The following is a 17,890-nucleotide window of genomic DNA, read 5'->3' as shown; positions in this document are numbered from 1 at the left end:
TGTGGTGGATACAGGGCCGGAGTAACCTGAAGTCTAACTGGGCTAGAGCCCTGGAGCCCGCAGGCATTTGTCGGGTCAGGGGCGTCGCTGCCCCCAGCTCCGACTGTCAGCTGGTGAAAGAGAATGGCAGGCAGCTAACAGCAAATATTATGCTGCTAGCTGCCTGCTGTCACCAGGGCCGCCATCAGGGGGGTACGGGGTTTACTGTTGTACCGGGCCCGGGCTCACCAGGGAGCCCGGAACAACAGCTTAGCACAGACTTATCTGCCTGTGACAGATCACATGATCGCAGGGGGAATGATTCCTCCACCCCAGTTCATAGACTTTGGCTTCTCTCTGCCAGGACAGACCCAGGTCTACGCTCCATCTAACTATTTATGCTACCAGCTAGTCCAACCTCTCCTGACACCAAGGTGCCTCTTACATCGCAGGTCCAACCAGGTTGGGCAAACAACGTCCATCATTCTGTCCCTTGATAAGCTAAAAAGATGAGGTGGAAATGGCTATATATGATTTTTAGCACATTGAATGTGACTTGCTCTGTACAATAATTTACCCAACATGTCTTAGCTGACCATTGGGAAGCTTTCCATGTTTCACTTCAACAGGATCAATAGTAGGGTTGTACAGGTAGCCAGTGGTATTGTGCGCTTACTGTATTAGATGCTGACCAGAAAGGGCGGAGCACACTGACCGGGGAGTGCAGCTTGCCATTGGATGTTGGATGGAGAGGGCGGTGCATGAGATTAGTTGTGGCCCACGCCCAATCACATAATGCCCTCTCTGTGTGGTAGATTTATCAAACCTTCTAATAAGGACAAGTGGAGGTGTTGCCCATAGCAACCAATCAGAATCTAGCTATCATTTATCTAGTACGTTCTAGAACATGATAGCTAGAATCTGATTGGTTGCTATGGGCAACACCTCCCCTATACCATTTAGAAGGTTTGATAAATCTACCCCACAGAGAGGGCACTATGCACCTATACTGCCTGGGTGGCTGTAAAATAGCTGTTAGCCTATTTGCAACGGTTCATAAATAAAAACAAACAAAATCTATTCATTATTTTGCCATATTTAAAAATCCACAAGCTAATTTTCCCTTGGAGTATTCAAAGCAGCCGTTGCAGTTCTTGAAGCCATTATTTTATCATAGATCTGTAATGATTTTTTTATTCTGTGTTTTATTTCGTACTAAGCATTGTGGAAAATACGCTCTGCTCTAATTACTGCACTGTGAAGGTTTCTCTCCCTTTGTTCTCATGAGCTTGTAAATTCACAGCATTTTAAGTACTACCAGATCGTTTTCAATAAAAGTAGAGAAAATTATTCCTGCAGGTTAAATTCTCAGCAGCTCCATTATCAAAGCTTGAGACATAAACCAATTTGGTTGCGGTGTTTGTCCTCGTACTTTGCCTGAAGTGAGTATGGGTAACACGTAGGGCAGATAAGGGGGGGCTACACTAGAACAGAGACCCCATGAAACCAGAGGATCCTTAGAAACTGCAGATGTCCAAAATAGACTGAAGTGAACCTGTCCTCTAAACCAAGCAGTATTGTAGGGGAAAATCAGACAAGTGGAAATGAATCGAGAGGGTGGTCTTGAAGTTGTAGTTTGAAGTGATGTTTTGACATCCCTCAAAAGTAGGTTGAGATGTGTTTGCAGCTATGAATGCGCTAGACGGACAAATGGACGCATTTGCACAAATAGAAATGATCTGTTATTTTGCACTTTCATGAATGACCTGCAGTGACTTGCCAAGCGACCAATTAGCATACAAGTCAGGCTGATTAGCATGCTAGTTGCTGTACTGGCCAGCAATTCTCACAGTTAAACCTAAAAGAGAAGGGAATTTTTATTTTATTTGCATTATATTTCCATCACTATGTAATTACTTATTAGGAAACTATGATGGTCTCAATGGGAAAAGTTTCTATTTTGACTTTGGTTTTGTGTAGAAAATAAATTGCACTTTCAGAGTTAACCATTTGAAATGTTATAATTCATCTTGCACACTTTTTTTGTCATAGATATTTAAAGCTTTATAGAATTAATTGTATCACTGGGTGTCTAGTACATGTGGTTATGTGACAATGAGGGGGCAGGAGGGTCGTCTGACTTGTGTCCCCTACAATCCACTGAATGTAACATGCATTACAATACCAGCCAATAGCAAAGATACCCCCTGAAATGATAGTAGTAAATGAAACTATACATTATTAACTAAATAGTTTATGTGTGTAATAGAAGTACTGGGAAAGTGGCAAATGGCATATATATACAGTATGTCCCAGACTGTCTGTCTTATATGCTTTTAAACCCCAGGGAGATTGTGTGTGTTTGGGAAAAGCTTCCCATATAGTGTCTTTAGCTGTAGGAAAAGCTGGTAAGGATCCTTGGGTTATAAATGGAGAGAGAAGGGTGGGCTCCATTTATAAGGCTTATTTCGGGGTTTACAATCAGCTAGCAAGTGCTGGAGTTGTACCTGCAAGGTGCTGATAAAAAGTGCTAAGCAGTTCCCTCTGTCTCTCAGACCTGGGGAAGAGGTTGGATGTCCCCTGAGAGACACTGTAAATTTTATATTTTGTATTTGTGTGGGACACAAGGTCCTTCACAAGGAGAGGGGATGTTCCTGTGTGTTTAGTTAGTGCCGGACAGATATGGTGTTTTTTTTTTAGTTTTCTTTATTTTTTTCTGCCAGTTGTACCAAAAACTTTGGCTTGTGTGACTTCTCTGCTGCTGTACACTACCATCTACCCCAGGAGATGGCACCTGTTCCCCTATCATTATAACAGTGTATATAGGAAAATAGTATTATGATGAGTACCCACAATATTCAGCTTAGCTTCTTACACTCTGATAAAACCATATGCTGGAGCTGTAGAGAGAACTCAGATGAATGTAGAATATAAGGAATCAGCATTCAGCAAGTCTGATTACAACAATGCTGTTTAATATGTTATTAGAGAACAATAAGACTGATTCTGTGCGGATCTGCAGGTGTTTATGTCGTATAGAACTGCCGAATGGTGATTACAACATTAAGGGCTAGCAGGGATTTATATAGAATATACATTAGCAATGGGATACTGTTTACCAACCGATCCCTGTTCTTTACAATTTGTCTTCATAATGAGAAGTGATTATTTTATCATAAATGACAGCGGTTCATCGATTTCTAACAGCAAGTGGAACTAGGTCAGTCCTCGGTACTCTGCAATAATCAGAAAAATAATAACATCTCTTATAAATGTATGACAATCATAAAGCAATGATGACTATGTATCAAGAGTAGTATATGAAATGCCAATCAGATGACTGGCAGAGCTACTTATTGGAATAATAGAAGTGACATATTTGCCAATTAATTTATTTTTTTTTGTCCTAAAAAATGTCTAGTATTGAATTTTAATCAACTGCACAGTATCACTTCCCTGGTTCCATCTGACGGGTGCAATACTCAGTATCTGTTTTCTCTATGTTAATTTATAATATGTATACTGTATACACAATGACATGTTGAAATTTACTGACTTACAAAAGACTTGTGATCATGTCACGTTCTTTGGGAATGGCGCAGCATCGGATGAGTATATTATTATTATTATTATTATTAATATTATTATTAACCCTGATTTATAGAGCACCACGTGAGGTCCGCAGTGCCGTACAGAGGGCAAACAACAAGACAGTACATGGTATAACAGTACACTACAGTAAACAAATAACACTACAATGGGTATATTTCCACATTGTCGATCGGGGGAAAACGGTTTCCCCTGACAACCAGTAGTAACAAATTCAAGCACAGGCAACCAGGCGGTGTTCCTTAATGCATTCCAGAGACAGCGCTGTAGCGATACTTTGCCTGACTTTTATTATTCACCTATTTATTGTTTACATCTTCCTGTGTGTAATATGTTCATGTCACAGTGAAATGCGTTGTGTTGCACAGGTGCTCTCGCTGACAATGATGACTTCATCAGGGGAGATGCTGGAGTGCTCCGAGTCCATAAATGCTGATATCTTCCAAGCAGCCAGACTGCACCTGGGGTCTCTGGGAGTGATCCTGACCGTCACTCTGCAATGCAGGTCCGCTTTTCACCTGAAGGAGGTGCAGTTCTCATCCACTGTCCAAGAGGTAATTCTTATATATTTTCACTTTTTATATTAAATAAATAAGGCCGGCCAATCCTTACCTCATGCTCCCAGTTTTGTATAAGACATTTCAGAAACTGTGAATGAAAGTTAACTCCCCAACTGCCAGATCAGCTAAGGGTGAGGACAGGGCGCAGTGGATGGAAGGTGACAGCCCACAAGAGGGCGCTTATTGTACATTACTGTGTAGTCAGTCCCATTCGCAGCATTGATCCGAACCTGACCTCCCGGACGAGCCCCCAGGGAAAATATTAGGTCATTCTGCAGCGTCTTTACACCTGAAACGCTCAATGTGACACAGAAACAGTGTTTCCCACTGAATATTGTGTGACAACAAACAAGCTAATGATTGTGATTTCCTGTTTGGAAAAGTTGCGTTTAAAATGTTTTCAACTACATTTACTGAAAGTTTGTTCCAGACATATTTTCAATAAAATAATATATCATCATCATCATCATCATCATCATCATTTATTTATATAGCGCCAACATATTCCGTAGCGCTTTACAATTGGGGACAAACATAATAAACTAATAAACAAACTGGGTAAAACAGACAAAGAGGTGAGAAGGCCCTGCTCGCAAGCTTACAATCTCATTAATATCTATAATCTGACATTATTCCTCAGCTTCCTTTCCCATTTAAAGCTGACTTAGCTGAACCATATTGAAACAATATATGCCCTTACAGTACTGGGCTGCACAAGCCATCTTTAGTTGTACAATTAATATTATGCAAGTAATCACATATTTAAACAAATGGTGTACATGTACTGTATGTAGCCAGTTTTATGATGTTTTCTTTGGTCTTGTATCATCCATTTTATGCTATTTAGTTTGGTTTAATTTGCCCTAATGCAATTTTCGTACACATGAATGCATGTAATTATCTGCAATCAAGGGCATGTGATAAGATTAAGGGATAAGCTACATTGCGATTGACGTACGTGATCGTGTCATAATTGCTTGAAAGCACTTAGAAAACTTGTGACAGCAAATTCCCCCATGGGACTGACTACATGTATCACTGTGTCCTGCATCTATCAGATGTTATCTCAGAGGTGGGACTGACTACATGTATCACTGTGTCCTGCATCTATCAGGTGTTATCTCATAGGTGGGACTGACTACATGTATCACTGTGTCCTGCATCTATCAGATGTTATCTCAGAGGTTGGACTGACTACATGTATCACTGTGTCCTGCATCTATCAGATGTTATCTCAGAGGTGGGACTGACTACATGTATCACTGTGTCCTGCATCTATCAGGTGTTATCTCATAGGTGGGACTGACTACATGTATCGCTGTGTCCTGCATCTATCAGGTGTTATCTCAGAGGTGGTACTGACTACATGTATCGCTGTGTCCTGCATCTATCACATGTTATCTGAGATGTGTCCTCTGTGGGTGTTCCCCTTAGTGTTCCAGTCATACCCTCCTTAGAAGCTGTGCATACTAAGTGCCATATGTCTCCACTGGTTATCTTTGTTTTTCACACCGGTCACTGTTAAGTCATCTGTATCAATATCATGCTGCAGATGGGGTCTGCAGGTTACAGAAGTGGTAACCTCATTTCATGCCTTTATATATATCAATTTGCAAAATGTGATTGTGCTGCTAACTCCGCTAACATGAATTTCATTACATTCCAAATTATTTTCTGTATTTCACGCCGCTTCTCATCTCTCCTAATTTCTGTGTTATTATCGGAGTCTTCCACCTATCCTCAGTGAGTTCCCTGTTCCCTCAGATCCATTTACATTTCATTTCTAGGAGAGACCATTAACCCACAAGCTCTATAATTCATCTCGGGCACTTCCTTAGCTTCTCTGTGCGGCTCTGTGCTGACCTTATAACCTTCCTGCAGTTCCTTCTGTCTCCTTTGTTTCTTTAGAAAACCTTGTGCTCCGTCCACTGCACAGTTAATTATATGTGGTGTTTTCATTTCTAATTAACTTTATTCTCAATATTTAGTTGTCTTGAGCAGGTATTTACAACAGACTGTAAAGACATCTGAATGCATGCTCCTGTTTTCTTTTCTTGCATTAAATCTCTGTTCTGGATTCCCAATCCTATATCCATAGTTGCCTACTCTCCTGGAATGTCTGGGAGACTCCCGAATTTTTGTGAGTTCTCCCGGACTCCCAAGAGAGCAGGCAAAAATCACGGATCCAGCTGTCTCCATTGTTGAAGATGGGTGGGGGCAGGGCTAAAGGCGGCATTGTGGCCCCGCCCCTTGCTGCGATTGGCCGAAATTACATAAGCTTGACAGGGGTGGAGCCTAACGGTGCACCACGCGTGGCCACAGCCCTTCGACGGACCCCCTCCAGGACAGCTGCCTTCAAAATTGGGTAAGTATGCCTATATCGCATGCAGTGTTCCCCAGTGACATCACTGAGCCATGAAGCACAAGAATTCAGGCTTTCCATTCTCTAGGTGCTAGTGATATCACTAGTGGCTGACACACAAAATGCCTCGTACCTCAGTGATGTCACTGGTTCCTATCAAAGCCATAGACTGCATCCTTGTGCCTCAGGTCTCTGTGATGTCACTGGCTCATAGTGCATTGATAGGCTGGCTACATTTTCATTAATAATTTCCAGGAATATTTTGCTGCTGGGCCTGTGAATCGGGTTGTGTACGATATGGTGACGGTGTATCTGTTAATGGCAGCCTGGGCTTGTTGGAACCTGTAGTGTGTAACTGGGAGGATGGTTGACACCCCAACACCCCAGCCTCTCTACCACTGAGTACAAGCTCGGTGGTAGAGTAGAGAGGCAATGGTCCCCCCTAGTAGTTTTGGAATGAAACAAGGAACACAGGGCTAAAACTGCATAAACTTGTAGGTTTATTCTCTTTGCTTGTGGTGTAAGGTTTTACTGTAGCGGCAGAAAAGTAGCGGTAGAGTAGGGAAGTAATACAACAATGCCATCAACATGCAATGTTATTCCACATGTCACAAAATATATAACATTTTAGGAATCTTGTTTCAACAATATCAGCAGTATGCAACCATAAATCAATAAAACACATAGATCACTGAATAAATATATCTCACTTTGAAGTTAGACACTGTGCTTCAGTGAAATGGCTTTGCTGGATAAATACTTTTGAGACACAACCAGTTGTTAACAATTTAATTAGACAATTACAGTAAATATGCACATTTTCCGATACCACGGTACCTCAACATTGCGCCTATAGTGGTGCAAGGAGAAATCTGTGATTTTACATTGCCACGCAGGGCTTTCGGGACCGTTCCAGAGGCACTCTGCGGTGAATTGAATATCCCCTATGTCCCTTGCACACTGCGTCAGCTTTGGCTGGAGTAACCTCTCAATAGCAGTATTACAGTCCCGGTCAGGCGTTTTAATAATACAACTTGATAGTTCACTTGTTTCACACATAGCAGGGCTGTATGTGACTTGGGCAGTGACATGATGTGAGGAGGGGAATGGAGGCAGCAGGAAGTCACAGACTGAGAATTATATAGTGGAAGGAGCAGGGTCCCCCAGCAGCACAGAGTATATCAGGAGATGAGTGATGTGTTAGTGAGGACAGGGTTGCATGTGACAGGGGCAGTGACATGATGTGAAGAAGGGAATGGAGGCAGCAGGAAGTCACAGACTGAGAGTTATATAGTGGAAGTAGCAGGGTCCCCAGCAGCTGAGAGTATATTAGGAGAGGAGTGATGTGTTATTGAGGACAGGGCTGCATGTGACAGAGGCAGTGGCATGATGTGAGGAGGAGAATGGAGGCAGCAGGAAGTCACAGACTGAGAGTTATATAGTGGAAGGAGCAGGGTCCCCAGCAGCACAGAGTATATCAGGAGATGAGTGATGTGTCAGTGAGGACAGGGCTGCATGTGACAGGGGCAGTGATATGATATGAGGAGGGGAATGGAGGCAGCAGGAAGCCACAGACTGAGAGTTATATAATGGAAGGAGCAGAGTCCTCCAGCTGTTGGGGAGGGAGGGGGGGGGGACATATTAGGTCTAATCATCTCATGAAATGTACATTCTAGGTTTGCTTGGAATACAACCAGAGAGATGATCCCGCCATGTGCAGCCACTCTTGGGAAAGGTGACACATTTACACTATACACTATTTTCGCATTTGACCTAAAATTTATTGCGTCACGCACTACTGGCGCTGAAAATGGGAAAATAATTAGTTTTATCCTCTTGTGCTTTCCAACATACCCTCCCCCACTTAACTGATTGGGGGATGATATGAGTATATATATATATATATATATATATATATATATATAGTGGTCATTGTCACAGGGTCAGTTGTAGAACTAATAGTCTCAGCATTTCCCGACATCCTGTATTGACATGCCGCTTAGGTCTATAGAATACAAATGTAAACCGAGATCATTGTTGTTAAGCAGGATTAAGGTGGTAAAGTCACGAAAAGGAAAACACATCTCATAGTTTGTGTTACAGTATATATATATATAGTATATAATTATGTCCTCCCCCAACAGACCCACTACCTCCTCAGTTACCTCCTCAGATGTTTCCATCCACATTGCACCAAATCTATATGAGATACTTCCATTCCTCCCTATCTGAGCCTATTGAGAGATGTTTCTACAATGTAAATAATATATTATTATTATTATTATTACTATTATTGTAAAAACATACATTCAATAAAATATAACAATGATGAGTAAAGTAACGATGGTGCCACCATGGATCTCTGCCACCCTAGGCTTGGGGATCCTGTGTAGCTTTTCCATAACTCCATGTCTGAGAATTTGGGGCGTATTTCAGAGCTTGGCCCAGAGTTACGTCAGATAAGATTGCATTTTGTTCTCTCGATTTTTGGGCAGTATGCGGTTCCTGGTCATTGATAGGCTGTGAAGAACTGCATTGTCATAATGACATCATCGAACAGACCTGCTCTTAGCCAATCAGATAACGAGCAGCAGCATGGCATGTGAAACTCGGGACATCCCCTCCTCTATCTGCTATTTGTATATAAGGTGTGTGGAAGGGGGGGAAGCGGGATTTTTATATTTGTCCGGACTTTTTGACCTGCAGATAAAAGTAATTGGTGACAGACCACTAATTAACTAATTAACTTGTTAATCTAGAAGCGAGGGGGGGGGGGGGTGGGGGGTGGAAATGTTACTTTACCTTGTTTTAGGATTCTCCCTCTTTATAGTCTGTGTCCTAAAACATTACATCCCCATTTTGTCTTTATATAGCGTCCCCAATTCCGCAGCGCTGTACAGAGAACGCACTCACATCAGTCCCTGCGCCAATAGAGCTTACAGTGTAAATTCCCTAACATACACACACACTAGTGTTAATTTGTCAGCAATCATTTTTCTTATTGTTGTTATTATAGTCAAAAATACAAATATCCTCCCTAATTTATTTTTAATAAGAAAAAAATTATGTTTATATTAAATGTGTATGACAAATCTGATTCCCCACTGTGTATACGTATTGTCACAAAACGGATTTATGTTAGAAATCCCCTGCCATGTTTTATTCATAGATTAAAGTCAAAGCATTTGCTGGTGGTATTTAAGTTTATGTAACTTCAGAAAGATTATAGGATGCGATCTGGGTAGAAAAAAAAATACATTCAGCCCTGTCGAAAGTCACAAACACACATCTCTAATTAATTCCCTGTAGAACGCTGAAGCTTCTTATTCCATTAATACAAATGTCTGTTCAGCTAAGTCATCCCAGAGGCCATTACTTGTTCAATTCTTCTTGCTTTTAGGAGAAAAAGGTGTCATAAATTCCAATTAACTTGAACATACTTGTATTCTAGGCTGAGAACCGGGGCCTGATCTATAAAATTTCTGTCTTATTGATTTTACGGTAAAATATTAAAGGGTAACACAAGAGGACAAAGCGTTAGAATAAAAGCCAAGTTCTTACTTGTCCTTCAGTTGTTGGATCCACTAGGATCTCTAATAGATCTAATGATAAAACACTCCACTCTCCTTTTCCTACTTGGTCTATTTCTACCATGCCCGATGGGTCTTGGAGCCATGCGAACTGCCAATTCAGATGAATAGGAAGATTACAGGGGAGAGTCTGTAATGATTGTCTCGTTGTCTGTAACGAAGAGAGCCCAGGGGTGATGGATACACAGATTAGCCTGGTTTAGCGCTGACCAAACAGAGGCGCGGAGTCTAACTGGTACCCCGGTCTTCACCAAGAACCGCCGCAAGGCAGGATGGACTATTGCGGCCGGGAACACGCAGGTCACAGCCCTCTGATCAGCCAATAGGTGTAACACAGCGGAGAGAAAGGGAAATCCGAAAGCAGGTCAGCTAGCCGAGGACTGGTACACTGGTGGTAGTGAGGTACAAAATCAGTATGCAGAAGGGAAGTACAATAACAGGCTGGGATCTGATACAAAGACAATAGTGCAGTACAAAATCAGAATTTGAGAGAGAGTGGTCAACACAAGGACTGGTACATGAGGGATTAGCAGGCAGAAGCACTATCCAAGAAGGAATCACAAGGGAATCCAAGGTCAGTAGCACTACAGCATAACAGGCAGTCAATCAAAACAAAATTAGATCTAGGGCACCCCAACAACCACAGCTGCCTTGCACAGACTGAATGGAATACCACTAAACCATTAAATTAATTTGAACATACAATGGTTTGTACAATGGCGCTCAGTAATTTGTCATACAAGGTGCAAACGAAATTGGAAAATTCCCATGTAACATATATAATGAAGTAAATCGAAGTAGTTCCATAAAATCTTTAAAGCACTCCCATGTCATATATCCTAAAAGGATAGGTGTCTGATGATCCCCCTAGGTGTTATGCTTACATCAACAGGCAGACAACAATCAACTTCAATAAAGGGTCTTTACTTTCTTTTTTCTCTTATATCCCATTTCTTCTTATATTGATAAATCAAGCACATCTCTACATCAGATAGTCTCCCATCCAAGTATCGGCCAGACTGAATCCTGCTTTGATTTTTAAGATCAGTCAAGCTTAGGCTTATTCAGGGTAATGTGGCTAACTTAAATCTTCTTACTTCCAAATATTCATTCATGGAATAGGAGACAAAAGAGAATAAAGGCCGAATCAGAATCTCTCCTTTCAGCCGCATAACAAAAGAATCCAATATTCTTCAGATCCAATCTTGCTTGTATAGTGGCTCCAGGGTATTGGTGATCAGAAGACAGTTTAATATATACCAAACAAAAACTAACGCGTTTCGATCTAAGCAAAGATCCTCGTCAAGGTTTGTTCTTTATAACAGGGAGTCAGTCTGGGTATGAATACCTGTTGCTCTGATACAGCTGCAGTATCAGAGTGATCTTTATATAGTCTGCAGGTTTGAATATGCTGCCTCCCAGCCACGATCATGAGACTGCCCGAACCAGGAAGTGCTGAGTTTACACAGAGGCAGAGGGAATCAGCAGCACAGGAGTGTGAAGCGGGTAGGTTTTGTGACAGTGGCATTGACAATCTCTTAACTTGTTACAAACAAGACAAATGGGGAACAGAGATTTGGGGTTGGTATGAGCCCAGTAGACCCATCAGGGACCCAGGCAGAGTCAGATCAAGATGTATTGAAAGTAAGTAAGCACTCAGCAACACTCTTCGTAGTTACCCAAAACTACACTTTTTCAGTTTTGGGTTGCGTTATCCTTGTGTAATTTGCTGCTGGTCTTGTTACTTCCACTCACCTAAAGTGACATGATGTGTCTGGAGTATCGGTAGAGTTGGAGAGTTTCATGAGTCTGAAGTGAAACAAACATTGTAAAATAGAGTTTAGGAGCCACATGAAATTGTGACTGTCCAGGTTAAACTGAGCGCCTTTGGTGGGCATCTAATTTTAAACGTGTTTGCAATAGTTACACAACCATTAGAAGGCTGATATCCGTGGCCCCTCTGTACCAAGTCTCTCCATCGGTAAAATCTCATATGAACCGGTGGACACGGGACTCAGCGTCAGGTTTTCTAGTAATTGAGCCTTTTTAGGAGAAGAGTTTGATATCCCAGGAAAACAAGAAACCCCTTAGGTTCAAAAGTCTGATACCCCTGATGAGAAGATTGACAAAGCGAACCCTAATATCTGAAAGTAGCATAACCCCTTTCCCAAATATTTGTCTACATTTTTTCCAAGAAGGCATAAACCTTAAGAACCTGACTGATACTAACCTCAACTACAACCTAAGGATCATAATGAACCTGACATAGTCTTAAGACAAGTCATGAATCTACCTTGGGTGTTAAATTTAAGTATTGGCTCTACTCCAGAGCCCCTGTACTAACTGTAGACCTATGCAAGCTCTAAAACTGGTCCCGGTCCTAAAAGAGATCTTACGTGGCCTCCCCAACTCTAACAATATAACATCTCCTCACATTGTTTATACCTCTGTCAATCCTGTACAGCCCTCATAGCTAATTAAAAATTTGGTAGTGTGGTTTTTGGGGCTCAACTGTGCAAAGTCTCTTTGTTTCACCTACACATGGAAAATGTTTATTTCAGGCAAACCGTGAACAACGCAACACATGTTGGGGTGGACAACATGTCCCTTGTCACTCTATATTCCTCGCTACATTATGGGAAATAAAATGCTGTGCGCCCTTTGGAAAATTAGGAAACCCCCCCAGAAATGTTCCTATCCCAACCTCATACTGCAAAATAAACTCTATTTATTTAGCAGGTAACGCCCCCGATATGCTCAGCTCCTCCCACGAAAAGTTGCTAAATTTTTCTGCCCGAATATGTTGCCAACTTGGCCGTCAAATCTCTGCTCTTCCCTGTAAACTTGACATTTGCGCAAAGATAGACAGCGTTCACACCTCACTATAGCAGTTTTGTAAACGAGCCTTGTTCGCTAACTTTCTGATTTGCTGCTATAGTTTAGTGTAAAGTTTAAACGGTAATACGGTGCTAGTAAATTAGCTCTTCTGTATGGCGGAACTGGCCAAAGCCTTCTGGGAGTAACCCGTACACAGTTTATTACAGAATGTGAAAACCTATTTTGAAGTTCTGACTCTGAATCGATTTGATTTGATGCTTCAGGGGAACTACCTGTGATTCTATCAAATGTTCGGACAGACATTATTTCGAAGTGGTCCAATGCTGGGTCAAAAAAACTCTAGAAATTTCATCATTTCTACTTAGACAGCGAGAGTATGACGCGTGTTCCGTAGGAATTAGAGTTTTTGCTGGGTTCCAAAGTTGTAGTAAGTGTGTCAGTGTTTCCGTGTGATTGGCAGTGTTGTCCATCGCGAAGGTGCAGAGAGTCTGTCACACCACAACATGATTAAAGGAGGTAACTTATAAAACTAATACCACACGTTTGAAGCCTGAAAAAGATTAATCCCTACTCTTCTCCTGTACTGTATGGATTTTCCCGATAAGAACACATTATCTCCCAAACTCTTTGTAGTACTTAAAAGTTCTGAAGCTCAGTAAAAAACACGTCCTCCTGGGAGAATCACAATGAGAGAGAACTTTAATGAGCCCCAGACTCACGGTACAGTATCATAAGGGGAATATTCTACAAAAGTAAAGGGCTCTTAAAAAGTTCTTACAAAAGTATTTGATGAAACGACCTTTCTACTTTACACCAGCTTCTTTTGGGAAAAAAACCCTTTTATTTAGGTTTTTAAAGCATCCATTATTTTTACATGTTTATTCCTTAATAAATTAGTTTTTGACATGTTTTCTTAAGAAATGCATATAGTCGCCTATTCCCATCAGACTGGATCATTTTTCGGTTTAATGCGGAACGCTAATTCGGACAGGAAAGAAATATATATAAACGACAGCAGAACCTGTATTTTATAGTTGTGACGTGTTATTGTTGCATTAACTGAACTATACCCACGTTTAACTCATTACCATAAGAGGCAGATAAAATCTCTTTATCTTGTGTATTGAATTTATGGGTTTTCTGATTTCAAATACATTGTTTTTTTTAGAGAATTACACATTCTGCTTTTTATTGTGCAAATATCGTCTTTACGCCAATGTGATGAGTCTTAGGCATCTCAGGATAAATGTTATAATTTACTGTATGGACGATCAATAGAGAAAGCACCTATCAGCTTCAGCCAATCAGAAGGGGCTAGTTAGCGCTAGGTGCAAAAGATATCTGTGTCTTGGCGCTTGTCTGCCTCAGCTGCTTTTGTGTGAAAATGCTCTGACCGTACTTGACCTATGTTAGATCGACCCTTCCCTTTCCCCCCGGCTCTCCAGTCAATAGGACATGCAGTGTAGATACAGCTCAACATTTTCTGGGCATGAACAGTACAGGTTTGTGGAATTTACACTACGCAAACGGGTGTACGTACAGCTCCTCATCAGTTCCTTTGTGACCGTTCCTTCAGCGCTGGTGCTGGGATATCTCGTGCTCCCCTGCAATTTTCAAATTAGCACCCACCTCTTTTTATAAACTAACATTTGTTCACTTCTACAACCTGGGGGACACTGTGTGTGCCAAGCTACCCTCATCCTCAACATAGGTACAGATTTATCTTCTCTGGGGGGTGTAGAAATCTGTATCCAGTTTCCCAGGTAAATAATAAATGGTAGCCTTGTAGCCAGAGTTCTTTATCCAATCACCAACACGCTCCTTGGGGTGTGGTTACACTAATCAGGGGCGTGGTCATGTCACATTGGCTGCATGCCACTCCCCTGAGGGGATTTTAATGTACTAAGTTATCCACAGCCCCCATTTCTTCCCTTAAAAACACCCCGTCACTTTGTGAGCTAAGCAGTGAGTAATTTGTTATGATTGAGGAGTGTTACATAGTATACTTTGCTTTTTAGCTACCTGACATTATATCTCCCACATGTTTATGGGGGTCTTTTAAAACTACCTATTGCAGGTATATTTGCTGCCTTAACTTCTACTAATTATTAGGTGAAACGAAAGCAGCAGAAAATATATCTTTTTATTAATTTTTAGCATGCTATTACTGTCATGTATTGAAGTATGTGTATAGATTTTATGTGTAAACTTATAGGGGTTGATGTATCTCGGTGTCTTGTAGAAACATGCCTGCAGTTTCTTTCTATGATTTGGTTGAATGTATAAGGATGAATGTGATCTCTGCTTTGGTCTGTACATGTTTTACACAGTCACATCGTGACCAGGGAGAATATAAACCTGCTGAGGATTTGCAGAATGATGTGATCAGGGTGACTCACCTGTTCTCATACAAGCAATTGTGAATGTACATGGTGAGATATGTGGGCAGCCCTATAGAAATACAATGCCAAAATCTGCATTTAGAAAACTCCCAATTCTATATATTATATTTGCTGAGACCCAGCAAGGAGACAGCAACACATCACAGACAAAAACCGCAAATGAACTTTTTCATGAAAAAAAGAATTAAACCAAGTTATGCAAAGAGGGCTTTCGGTGTGTGACATTAAAGGTTAGATTTATTAAGCTGTATAGTCTGGTAATGACTGTACATCACAAGGTAATCGCAGCCCAAACTGGAAGAACGAGTTACATTATTCGCGTAGTAGTACTAAAACTGCTACGACGGCGCTCTTATTATTCCCGGGATGAAAGAAAATAAACTCTCAGTAGGATGAGCAATGGCTTATTTTATATGCAAATGTAGAACTACAGATCGGTTTTCTTAATTTCCCTATCACTATACAGTGTAAATACATTTCAGTCTGTTATATTCCTTCACTTGCAACCGAAAAGCAACTTTCAACATCTTTCTTTTTCAGTGCAGCAAGATCCAAGCGAGGGCTGGCAAATTTTAGCCCCAGGGGGCACGACTCCAATCAGCAGCCTATTAGGAACATTTTAAAAGAAAAAAAAATTCAGGTGGCCAAGTGACCCCAGCCCAAGGTAGCTCACTATGGCACCAACCCGGGGGGGGTAAATGCCCCCCTGCCTCCTAGCCCAGCCTCCCCCTGGCAAGATCGGATGTAGTACAACACAAAAACAGCGACATTATCTCCTTTATAGTATAGAAATCTATTTTTCCATTTGCAAATGTCTTTTATTAACAAAAGACCCATACAAGTAAAATGAATTAGCAAGATGGGAATACACGTTTAAACAATTACCCATACAGTCATATATCTGGTCTGACAATTTGTTTGTTTTTATTAAATCCTAAACTTTCAAAATCCTATCCAACTGGATTGGATCCAGAACTGAAAGTGGGGAGGGGGACCCTATTGCTGCATGATTAAGGTCATTTGGTAACCCAGGAGTGATTAAGGCGGATGTGCTCAACTTTCTATTGTGATTCAATTTTTCGATTTGGTACCTGAACAACCAAATGTGTATAATTTGGTCTTCCATGTGTTTGGTTATATTGCTTAAATTTCCAATCGGCCATCAACTGGCTTGCGCGACTGGATTGCAAAACATGTATGAAGCATTATACATGTGCTGTACCTCTTGACATTTCGGTATGCGACCATTGGGACAGGGTGCGTGGCCATATGATGATAGGGGCGTGGTAACATCTCAAGGGGAATGTGGTCACACCCTGGGGGCGTGCCTACAGTTCTCTCCTCCCATTCCCTCCAGACACCCTCATTTCTCACACACGGGTCAAAGTTGTCCCGATCAGGATGGTGGGACAGAGCCCCCAAATTGGGACTGTCCTGCCTAAATCGGGATGTTTGGGAGAAAAGCAGTGCACAGGAATATTACATGTCTTGTGGCTGCTCAGCAATAACTTAGGAGAGGATTGAACGCACTCCTGATGTGACACAGGAAAATCAACACTGGCTAATTTGCTGCGTAAACCTAATCTCTGCGGAAGGAGTTTAATTAAAATTCACCATTGTGAAAAGATCTGTCTGTTAGCTCGCTGTATTATGTATGCACCAGTGTTTCTCAGAGAAAGAAATATTCTAGTAATATAATTTAAAGAGGACCGCATGTGCCGTAGCTTTGTATTTTCTTACAGGTTAAAGCGGATCTCTGCCAAAACATACAACTATAAAGACATGTAGTCAACTCCTACAGGGATATAAGGATACTATTTTTGCATTTATTAGTTAAAAGGTTGAAAATCACATAAGTAAAATAAATACATAGTCTTACTTAAAATGCAACATAAAATAACATTAATAAACGTTAACCGACAAGATCAAATATCATAGTATATTTTGCTAATAATAAATTGTGCCACTAATGAACCAGTAAACAATTGTAAAATTTGTATTTATTCTTAGTCATATATCATTCCTGCAATGTGATTAGGGGTTTGCTTGCCATGGTAACCACAGAGTCACCTAATTATTTTGGTAATTAATAATATGCTATTTCCAATTCATGCCTTTGATTGTTAAATCTCAATACCTCTATACAAGATAGATACTCTGTAGTCTATGGACTTGCCACGTGATTAGACATGCATGAAGCAATATTTTTTAATTAATTTATAATCCAGCTTGGACAGGTTATTGAAAGGGTTTTCTAATAGAGCTTTGTAGTGATCTAACCATCTATGTAACACAACGCTAATTCCGTCGAGAGCAGACCTTACTTAACTCATACTAATCAAGTGTATTTCTCCAATGGTGGCAAAAGTCTGAGCGAGAAGAGTTCTGCAGAGAGGCAGAATTCCAGTGATACACGGTTTGTGTCACCCCACCTGTACTTGTAAATGGGTGTTGTTAATACATATGTATTGCGATGAGGTTGGTATTCACACGACACTACACACCAGGATAGCTGAATCTAGTGTCCACATTTATTGTCAGCATGATAAG

At 41.0% G+C, this 17,890-nt stretch overlaps 1 protein-coding gene across 1 annotated transcript in view; it reads left to right on the top strand.

The window, feature by feature from the left end:
* The window catches only part of LOC142142597 (L-gulonolactone oxidase-like), a 114,050-nt gene that overhangs the window by 49,054 nt on the left and 47,106 nt on the right, over positions 1-17,890 (top strand). The window contains exon 6 of the mRNA XM_075200473.1: positions 3,957-4,142. Coding sequence (XP_075056574.1) covers positions 3,957-4,142 — 186 coding nt within the window. The remainder of the gene's footprint in view (positions 1-3,956; positions 4,143-17,890) is intronic.

The sequence above is a fragment of the Mixophyes fleayi genome, chromosome 3 (assembly GCF_038048845.1).
Source record: "Mixophyes fleayi isolate aMixFle1 chromosome 3, aMixFle1.hap1, whole genome shotgun sequence".
NCBI lineage: Eukaryota > Metazoa > Chordata > Amphibia > Anura > Limnodynastidae > Mixophyes > Mixophyes fleayi.
Note: the sequence above shows the minus strand (reverse complement) of the source record. Positions and strands in the feature narration are given on the sequence as shown.